This window comes from Physeter macrocephalus, chromosome 13 (genome assembly GCF_002837175.3).
Source record: "Physeter macrocephalus isolate SW-GA chromosome 13, ASM283717v5, whole genome shotgun sequence".
NCBI lineage: Eukaryota > Metazoa > Chordata > Mammalia > Artiodactyla > Physeteridae > Physeter > Physeter macrocephalus.
The window spans coordinates 26,203,630-26,214,900 of NC_041226.1; the positions used below are offsets into that span (position 1 = coordinate 26,203,630).

The 11,271-nt window shown below is 40.2% G+C and overlaps 1 protein-coding gene across 7 annotated transcripts in view; it reads left to right on the plus strand.

The window, feature by feature from the left end:
- Window positions 1-11,271, plus strand: part of MTRF1 (mitochondrial translation release factor 1) — a 67,753-nt gene that overhangs the window by 46,771 nt on the left and 9,711 nt on the right. For all 7 annotated transcript variants that reach the window (XM_024126034.2, XM_024126033.3, XM_024126032.3 and 4 more), the window contains one exon: window positions 6,781-6,898. In XM_024126034.2, coding sequence (XP_023981802.1) covers window positions 6,781-6,898 — 118 coding nt within the window. The remainder of the gene's footprint in view (window positions 1-6,780; window positions 6,899-11,271) is intronic.

Here is an 11,271-nt window from a genome sequence, read left to right on the forward strand (position 1 = left end):
TTGGCGTTGAGATGGAGATCTCTGGGAGATTTTCGCAGTTTGATATTATGTGGAGCTGGGAGGTCTCTTGTGGACCAGTGTCCTGAACTTGGCTCCCTCACCTCAGTGGCACAGCCCTGATGCCTGGCTGGGGCACCAAGAGCCTGTCCTCCACACGGCTCAGAATAAAAGGGAGAAAAAATAGAAAGAAAGAAAGAAAAAGGAAGGAAGGAAGGAAGGAAGGAAGGAAGGAGGGAAGGAAAAGATAAAATAAAATAAAATAAAGTTATTAAAATAAAAAATAATTTTTAAGAAAAAAATTTTTTCTATGTAATAAAAAAATAAAATCGGACAGACAGAACCCTAGGACAAATGGTAAAAGCAAAGCTATACAGACAAAACCACACACAGAAGCATACACATACACACTCACAAAAAGAGAAAAAGGGGAAAAATATATATATATTGTTGCTCCCAAAGTCCACCTCCTCAATTTGGGATGATTCATTGTCTATTCAGGTATTCCACAGGTGCAGGGTACATGAAGTTGATTGTGGAGATTTAATCCGCTGCTCCTGAGGCTGCTGGGAGAGATTTCCCTTTCTCTTCTTTGGTCGCACAGCTCCCAGGATTCAGCTTTGGATTTGGACCCGCCTCTGTGTGTAAGTCGCCTGAGGGCGTCTGTTCCCCGCCCAGACAGGACGGGGTTAAAGGAGCAGCTGATTCGGGGTCTCTGGCTCACTCAGGCAGTGGGGAGGGAGGGGTACGGAGTGCGGGGCGAGCCTGCAGCGGCAGAGGCCAGCATGATGTTGCAGCAGCCTGAGGCGCACCGTGTGTTCTCACGGCGAAGCTGTCCCTGGATCATGGGACACTGGCAGTGGTGGGCTGCACAGGCTCCTGGGAGGGGAGGTGTGGACAGTGACCTGTGCTTGCACACAGGCTTCTTGGTGGCTGCAGCACCAGCCTTTGCGTCCCATGCCCGTCTCTGGGGTCCGCGCTGATAGCCGCGGCTCGCGCCCTTCTCTGGAGCTCCTTTAAGCGGCGCTCTTAATCCCCTCTCCTCGCGCACCAGGAAACAGAGACAAGAAAAAGTCTCTTGCCTCTTCGGCAGCTCCAGACTTTTTCCCGGACTCCCTCCTGGCTAGCTGTGGCGCACTAGCCCCCTTCAGGCTGTGTTCACGCAGCCAACCCCAGTCCTCTCCGGGGGATCCGACCTCCGAAGCCCGAGGCTCAGCTCCCAGCCCCCACCTGTTCCGGCAGGTGAGCAGACAAGCCTCTCGGGCTGGTGAGTGCCGGTCGGCACCGATCCTCTGTGCGGGAATCTCTCCGCTTTGCCCTCCGCACCCTGTTACTGCGCTCTCCTCCGTGGCTCTGAAGGTCCCCCATCCACCACCCAGTCTCCGCCCGTGAAGGGGCTTCTAGTGTGTGGAAACCTTTCCTCCATCACAGCTCCCTCCCACTGGTGCAGGTCTCATCCCTATTCTTTTATCTCTGTTTATTCTTTTTTCTTTTGCCCTACCCAGGTACGTGGGGAGTTTCTTGCCTTTTGGAAGCTCTGAGGTCTTCTGCCAGCGTTCAGTCGGTGTTCTATAGGAACAGTTCCACTTGTAGATGTATTTCAGATGTATCTGTGGGGAGGAAGGTGATCTCTGCGTCTTACTCTTCTGCCATCTTGAAGCTCCTCCTCTCTTTCTCTTTTATTTTACCTCATTATAAACTCATATATTGAATTTCATATATTGACCTCATTGTAGACCTATGGATTTTTAAAATTCAGTGAGTTATAATCACTATTGTTTTTCTTTCTCATTAAATTGAGGTATAGTTGATTTACAATACTATATTAGTTTCAGGTGTACAACATAGTGATTCACAATTTTTTTAAGTTTTATAGTTTTCATAAAATATTGGCTATATTCCCTTGTGCTATACAGTATATCCTTGTGGCTCATTTATTTTATACATAATAGTCTGTACATCTTACTCCCCTACCTCTATTCTTCCCCTCTCCCCTTCCCTCTCCCCACTGGTAACCACTGGTTTGTTCTGTATATCTATGAGTCTATTTCTTTTTTGCTATATTCACTAGTTTGTTTTATTTTTTAGATTCCACATATAAGTGATATCATACAGTATTTATCTTTGTCTGACTTATTTCACTAAGCACAGTACCCTCCACATACATCCATGTTATTGCAGATGGCAAAATTTCATTATTTTTTATGGTGAGTAATATGCCATTGCATATATATACCACATCTTCTTTATCCATTCATCTGTTGATGGACACTTAGGTTGCTTCCATACCTTGGCAATTGTAAATAATGCTGCTATAAACACCGTGGTGCGTATATCTTTTCGAATTAATGTTTTCGTTTTTTTTCGGATATACACCCCAGGAGTGGAATTGCTGGATTGTATAGTAGTTCTGTTTTTAGTTTTTTGAGGAGCCTCCATACTGTTTTCCACAGTGGCTGCACCAATTTACATTCCCACAGTGTACAAGGTTTCCCATTTCTTCACATCCCCACCGATACTTGTTGTTTGTGGTCCTTCTGATGATACCCATTCTGACAGGTGTGAGGTGATATCTCACTGTGGTTTTGATATGCATATCTCTGATGATTAGTGATGTTGAGCTTCTTGTCCTGTGCTTGTTGGCCAACTGAATGTCTTCTTTGGAAAAATGTTCATGTCTTCTGCCTATTTTCTGACTGGGTTGTTTGTTTTTTTTTATGTTTAGTTATATGAGCTGTTTATATATTTTAGATATTAACCCCTTATCATCATATCATTAGCAAGTATTTTCTCCCATTCAGTAGGTTGTCTTTTTGTTTATCTAATTTTTCCTATGCTGTGCAAAAGCATTTAAGTTTGATTAGGTCCCATTCATTTATTTTTGTTTTTGTTTCCTTTAGGAGACATATCCAAAAAATATTGCTACAATTTATGTCAAAGAGTGTTCTGCCTATATTTTCTTCTAGGAGTTTTATGGTCTTACATTTAGGTCTTAAATTCATTTTGAGTTTATTTTTGTATATGGAATGAGAAAATGTTCTAATTTCACTCCTTTACATTTAGCTGTCCAGTTTTCCCAGGACCACTTATTGAAAAGGGTGTCTTTCCCCTATTGTATATTCTTGCCTCCTTTGTTGCACATTAATTGACCATAAGTGTTTGGGTTTACTTCCTGGCTCATTATTCTGTTTCATTGATCTATGTATCTGTTTTTGTGCCAGTACCATACTGTTTTGATTACTGTAGCTTTGTGGTGCAATCTGAAGTTAGGGAGTGTGATAGCTCCAGCTCTGTTCTTCTTTCTCAAGATTGTTTTGGCTATTTGGGGTTTCTTGAGTTTCCATACAAATTTTAAAATTATTTGTTCTAGTTCTGTGAAAAATGCCATTGGTATTTTGATAGGGATTTCATTGAGTCTATAGGTTGCCTTGGTAAATATGGTCATTTTAACATATAATTCTTCCAATCTATGAACACAGTATGTTTTTCCATCTGTATCATCTTCAGGTTCTTTCATCAGTGTCTTGTTGTTTTCTGAGTACAGGTCTTTTACCTCCTTAGGTAGGTTTATTCCTAGGTATTCTATTCTTTTTGATGCTATTGTAAATGGGGTTGTCGTCTTAATTTCTCTTTCTGATAGTTTGTTGTTAGTGTATAGAAATGCAACATATTTATGTATATTAGTTTTGTATCCTACAACTTTACCAGATTCATTGATGAGCCCTAGAAGTTTTTTGGTGGTGTCTTTAGGATTTTCTATGTATATTATCATGTCATCTGCAAACAGTGACAGTTTTACTTCTTCCTTTTCAATTAGATTCCTTTTATTACTTTTTCTTGTGTGATTGCTGAGGCTGGGCAATCGCTATTGTTTTTAATGTTCAAATTGTCCCATTTGGCCCATAGTAGCCTTTTTAGGGTAGCCCCTTTTGAAATGACCCAATCAGTCTTTGAGTGCATACTTGCTTTCTGCTATAATAGACATCCCAGGCTACCTTGTACTCTCCTGCCTCAGACTTGGAGTCCGACCTGGTTCTTTTTAGTGGGGAATGTATCCAGAAATCAACATATGGGTACTAGGTCTGCTCATTATTACTAAAGTGTGCTTATTACATCAAGACTCTTCAGTGGATAGAATTAGGAAATACATACGATTTTAAATCAAAGGTTCCTATTATTATTACTTCCAATTCAAATTTACAGGGAGTATCTTCCCTGCACCTTTTTGCATTTTGTTTTATATCTTTCCACTTGGAGTTAAAATCTTCTTTCTTAATCACTTTTAATATGTTTACCTTTTGCTTTATTATACTATATATAAAATAGTTTCAAAATTTTTCAGTAAACTACTTAGTAATGTTTAAGATTTCTGTCCTTAGAATGTAACCCACCAAGAAAGCAGTCAGAGTAATATGTTCAAAGACCATCTGAAATAATGTTTTTCTGTGTGGTTATGTTATTATTATGGTGAATATTTTGATTCATTTGTTTCTGGTTGTATTTAATTTTTAAGATTTAATTTTCTTTCCTCTTTTCTCTTTTATTTTTGGTGTAATCAGCATTTATGTGGTTCAGAAATCAAAACCATAGAGTTGTCTTGCTTCCATCCTTATTCCTTCCACCCCATTCTCACCTATCCCCTTGTTGTCTTCATATTCTTAAAAATTAGACTCATTTAGTGAAGTTTCATTCTCCTAAACAGGGCCTTATTCTCTTAATTGACATTTTAAATTCTTTGTAGTATATTAATAAGTCACTGTTTCTATGTTCAGAATTCCCCAGAAGTTATTAGGTAGTTTCTATAACATTTGGGAGAACATGACATATAACATTGACATATTTGCTGTGTAACTACTTAATATACTGTAACCACAAGAAATGGGAAATTACTCTTCATCTCTTTAGTGTTTATTGAAATTTTAAGCTAGCCAACACTGGCATATTTTAACAAAGCCTGTATAATCTTTGCACTGTGTAATCTTTTTCTTCACCATATAGTACTCATCTTAGAGGAAACAAAAGAACAACCAACTAAGTTATATATTAGATTCTAACCTCAACCCTGTTATTAGTGTACTTTTCAAAGAGAATGGTCATACTTGCTGTCTGTCATTCATTGAAATAAATGATAAATGTGGAACAAAATGTTAGGTCTCCCCTCAAAACCAGCATATTTTGTATATATTTGTATATATATATCTGTATATTCATATATAGATATATATTTCTGTGCATTCGTGTGTGTGTGTAAATATCAGAAAATTTCCTAAGGCTGTCATAACAAATTACCACAAGCTTAGTAACTTAAAACCACAGAAATGTATCCTCCCGCAGTTCTACAGGTCAGAAGTCCAAAATCAAGGTATTGGCAGGGCCATGCTCCCTCCAGAGGTTCTGGGGGAGAATCCCCCTTGCCTTTTCCAGCTTCTGGTATCTCCATGTGTTCCTTGGCTCGTAGCTGTACAACTCCAATCTCTAACTCCAAATTCACATGGTCTCCTCCTCTCTCTCCTCTAGGTGTCTTTTATAAGGACACTTGGCATTGGATTTAGGGCCTATCTGAATAATCCAGTATGATCTCATCTTAACTCAATTATGTATGCAAAGACCCTTTTCCCAAATAAGGTTCTGGTGGTTAGAATAGAACATATCTTTTGGGGTGCCTCTGTTCAGTCCATTAACAAGCACACACATACACAGTGGATTCTCATTCACAGTAGTTGTGTTCTACAAAGTCACAGTGAATACTGATTTAGTGAATACTGCACTATTTTTTCTAGGGAAAATATATATACATATCTCACATAGATTATAATCCTAAATCCTAGAAACAACCTATCCTGATAGATTCTATTTTCTTTATTTTACAAGAGAGAAAATGATGTTCAGAAGTGGTACGTGACTTGTCTTGAGGCATGTCATTCACAGGTGCCAGAGTTGAAATTTAGACCCTGTCCAGCTGGCCCCAGAGCCAGAGCTTCTTGCACTGCCCTGCCCTGCTCCTCCTGTCCTCATCCTCTGTCATCTCTGTAAGAGCTGAAACAAGAAAGCAGAGAGTCACCTTGTTGGACCTCAGCTGGGAACATGCATGTGTAGAGCAATTTGAATTTTTTGCTGCTCTGCATATGTCTGCAAATTACTGTGAAAGTGCTGCAATAATTGACTTGCGGGAAAAAATAAATTCTAGCGAGTAGGTATATTTGCAAATACAGAATCAGGGAATAATGAGGATCAACTTTATATGTATGTATATACATTTTTAAAATATATTTTGTATCTAATGTAGCTTTGTGGGATGACAGATAATGAAACTTCTGAAAGATTACATAACTCAGTTATCTCATAGCATCATAAGTCAGTGTTAAAAATAGCATCCGTTGGGGACTTCCCTGGTGGTCCAGTGGTTCAAAATCTGCCTTCCAGTGCAGGGGACACAGGTTCAATCCCTGGTCAGGGGGCTAAGATCCCACATGCTGTGGGGCAACTAAGCCCACGCGCCGCAACTACCGAGCCTGCGCGCTCTGGAGCCCACGTGCCACAACTAGAGAGCCTGCAAGCCTCAACTAAGACCCGATGCAGCCAAATAAATAATTTTGTTTTAAATAGCATCTGTTGGAATAGGGAGTTTATGGTTCTTTCTTTGGTTTAAGTTATTTCACCTCTTAGTCAAATGGCTATGACTTAACACAAAATAGTACAGTTTATTTGAAAGATTTGGGATCAATTTAGTATTAAAGTGTTTGTTGAGTGTGGAATTTACTCATGCTATACTTTTTGTTCTAGGTAGATGTGAAAGTGGACCCCAAGGATTTACGAATAGATACATTTCGAGCCAAAGGAGCAGGAGGGCAGCATGTTAATACAACTGACAGTGCTGTCAGACTCGTCCATGTCCCCACAGGTAAGCTAGTCCTTTTGCTTTTGTACTTTTAACTTTTTTCCGAATCTTATAAAACTCTTTGGCATTTAGGAAGGGTCTTATGTTGGTGTCTGGTTCCTTGCACAAACCCTTTAAAGGTGACACTGGGGTCATGGGTCCGAGGTCCCCACGGTGTTCTTATTCCCTTCTGTCTGGAAAAGGAACCTCCTTGGCTGTGTGTATTTAAGAGTGAGGTTCTAAAAGCTGAGTGCATGGGTGCCACTTATCCATTAATAAGTTTCAGCTGAAGGGCAGTCGGGTGATTTATCAGCTTTTTTATGAGAGCTCTTCAGATGTCAGCATTTGTAGATCTTTTCTCTTGGGTAGTTCTTCTCCTGAGAAAGATCCTCCCCCAGGACACCTGAGAGTAAGGTCAAGGTCTCACCATTCAGTAAAGCAAACTTTTACTTAATCCTTTCTTATTCAGTTGTATGCCGCCTCACACTTGCCTTCCTTTGCACCTATTTAGACTCAAGTCTGGAACTTTCCTTATTTAATTCTCTAAAGACTGTACCTCCTGCTTCCTGCAGCTTGAGGGAGGGGACTTGAAGATCTAGTTGTTATATAGACTTTCTGTATCTAGTCCCCAAACTGTCAACCCTGATTTCTGGGGTGCCTCATTAGCGCCTCAGTGCCAGAGCCTGTTTGGCCCTCAGTGGGCAGATGGGCTTGGTTCTGGTCAGCATCTCCCTCGACAGGGGGTTCGACCTCACCTTCCTCCTCTCTGCTGAGTCATTTGCCATTCTTCCAGCCTCTTTTTCTTTTTTTTCTTTAATTAATGAATTAAATAAATAATTTTTAATTGAAGTATAGTTGATTAACAATGTTTCAGGTGTGCAGCAATCCATCCACTTTGTCTTTATATATTGTGTTTGGAGACTACACTCATCATCTCATTTTATTTCAGATGGAGTTTGTGTTCCTGTTCTTGTTGTTTCAGTGCAATTTATAAAAAAATGTTATTGAAGTATAGTTGATTTACAATGTTGTGTTAATTTCTGCTGTACAGCAAAGTGACTCATTTATAGATATATGCATTCTTTTTTCGTATTCTTTTCCATTATGGCTTATCACAGGATATTGAATATAGTTCCCTGTACTATATAGTAGGACCTTGTTGTTTACACATCCTGTATATACTAGTTTGCATCTGCTAATCCCACACTCGCCATCCTTCCCTCCCCCCACACCACCACCCACTTGGCAACCACAGGTCTGTTCTCTATGTCTGTCAGTCTGTTTCTATTTTGTAGATATGTTCATTTGTGTCAATTATTTTTTTGTAAATCACCTGGGCTTTCTTTTTTAATATGTAAATCTATTTTATTTATTTATTTTTGGTTGCGTTGGGTCTTCGTTGCTGTGTGCGGGCTTTCTCTAGTTGCGGCGAGCGGGGGCTACTCTTCGTTGCAGCGCGTGGGCTTCTCATTGCGGTGGCTTCTGTTGTTGCGGGCATGGGGTCTAGGCGTGCGGGCTTCAGTAGTTGTGGCGCGCAGGCTCTAGAGCGCAGGCTCAGTAGTTGTGGCTCACGGGCTTAGTTGCTCCATGGCATGTGGGATCTTCCTGGACCAGGGCTCGAACCCGTGTCCCCTGCATTGGCAGGCAGATTCTTAACCACTGCGCCACCAGGGAAACCCTGTGTCGTATTTTAGATTCCCCATATAAGTGATATCATATGGTATTTGTCTTTCTCTTTCTGAGTTCGCATAGTATGATAATTTCTAGGTCCATCCATGTTGCTGCAAATGGCATTATTCATTCTTTTTTATGGCTGAGTAATATTCCATCGTATACATGCACCACATCTTCTTTATCCATTCATCTGTCGATTGACATTTAGGTTGTTTCCATGTCTTGGCTATTGTAAATAGTGCAAATAAACATAGGGTTGCATGCATCTTTTCGAATTATAGTTTTGTCTGGGTATATGCCCAGGAATGGGATTGCTGGGTCATATGACAACTCTATTTTTAGTTTTCTGAGGAACCTCCATACTGTTTTCCATAATGGCTACACCAACTTACATTCCCACCAACAGTATAGGAGGATTCCCTTTTTTCCACACATTCTCTGACATTTATTATTTGTAGACACTTTTTAATGATGGCCATTCTGATCAGTGTGAGGTAGTTTTTGTAGTTTTGATTTTCATTTCTCTAATAGTTAGCAATGATGGGCGTCTTTTCATTTGCCTATTGGCCATCTGTATGTCTTCTTTAGAGAAATGTCTGTTTAGATCTTCTGCCCATTTTTCGACTGGGTTGTTTGTTTTTTTGTTATTGAGTTGCATGAACTGTTTGTATATTTTGGAAATTAAGCCCTTGTCTGTCGCATCATTTACAAATATTTTCTCCCATTCTGAGGGTTGTCTTTTTGTCTTGTTTATGGTTTTCTTTGCTGTATAGGCGCTTGTAAGTTTGATTAGGTTCCATTTGTTTATTTTTGCTTTTATTTCTATTGCCTTGGGAGACTGATCTAAGAAAACATTGGTAGGATTTATGTCAGAATGTTTTGCCTATGATCTCTTCTAGGAGTTTTATGCTGTCATGTCTTACATTTAAGTCTTTAAGCCATTTTGAGTTTATTTTTGTGTACGGTGAGAGGGTGTGTTTTAAAGTTGTTGGTTTTTTTAATAGATTTATTTATTTATTTATTTATTTTTGGCTGTGTTGGGTCTTCGTTGCTGCGCACAGGCTTTCTTTAGTTGTGGCGAGCTGGGGCTACTCTTTGTTGTGGTGTGTGGGCTTCTCATTGCGGTGGCTTCTCTTGTTGCAGAGCATGGGCTCTAGGCATGCGGGCTTCAGTAGTTGTGTCTCACAGGCTCTAGAGAGCAGGCTCAGTATTTGTGGCGCACGGGCTTAGTTGCTCCACGGCATGTGGGACCTTCCCGGACCAGGACTTGAACCCATGTCCCCTGCATTGGCAGGTGGATTCTCAACCACTGCGCCACGAGGGAAGCCCCTAAAGTTCTTTATTGACTTTCATTCCATATGAAACTGTAAAAACCTAGAATTATATACATGAGCAAAATAACAGAAAACATCTAAACCAATCCCCAACAACCATTGTTGGTATATATCTTTGGTGTATATCCTTTCAAGTTATTTTCTATGCATATATAAATATATGCTTTCTCACCAAAAGTGAAGTTATAATGTTTGTAGCTTACCATAATTTACTTAAGAAATCCACAAGTTGTTGAATACTTAGTGTGTTTTACCTAAACCCTGTATTCTGTATTATAAACAGTAATAATTAGCTTAAGATGAATTAAAAATTAAAAACAAAGTAAAAGGTGACCAAATTTCTGAAAAAAATGAACTAAAATACTTTAAAACATTAGAGGATTATAAAACCACCCTGGGGACATCCCTGGTGGTCCAGTGGTTAAGAATCCGCCTTCCAATGCAAGGGACTTGGGTTCGATCCCTGGTTGGGGAACTAAGATCCCACAGGCTGTGGGGCAACTAAGCCCACACGCCGCAACTAGAGAGCCCGCATGCGGCAACTAAGACCCGATGCAGCCAAAAATAAAAATAAATAAATAAAATAAGTGAATTTAAAAAGTAAAATAAAATAAAGTCTCCTTGAGAGCATAGATGGTGTCTTATTCAAAAAGAAAAAAAAACACTACATCCTGGTCAGCCATAAATTACTAACTTTGCAAAAGTGACTGTTGCTTGTATTGCCAGACTACCTTGGGCCAATTTTTTACCCACTTAGATGTGGTTCTTGGACCTAAAGAGGACTTAAGTCTTACCCACAAACCTTTTCTTCAAAGCCCTTTTATAATTTTTTTTTAACAACTCCAGCACCTTGTTTCAACATACTCTACCCCTCCCCCCAGTCCTCTATTCCTGAGGGAGTATTTAACGATTAAATACTCCTCTATAGAAAATGTATTAAAATAGATAATGAAGTGATTTCCTCAGGAATTACTGAGCTGGTGAGTAAGAAAAGGTCTGGCTTGAGCCACTGGATGAGAACAGTGCAGATATATAGACAAAGTCAGTAGGGGTCAGCTAATAAGAGGAATTTGAAACAAATCTCATGACTGTCTGGTTATCTTGAAATGGAAACTTTCATATTCCTTTGGGTGCTGAAAAAAGGATTCCTGATTTAAGAGAGCTCCAGGCAAGTGCTTGGAAGACGTGAGCAAGTTGGTGCCCCAGCCCAAATGCATGGCTGCAATAAAGCAGTCAAGAAATAACATTAGGGCTTCCCTGGTGGCGCAGTGGTTGAGAATCTGCCTGCCGATGCAGGGGACACGGGTTCGTGCCCCGGTCCGGGAGGATCCCACATGCCGCGGAGCGGCTGGGCCCGTGAGCCATGGCCGCTGAGCCTGCGCGTCCGGG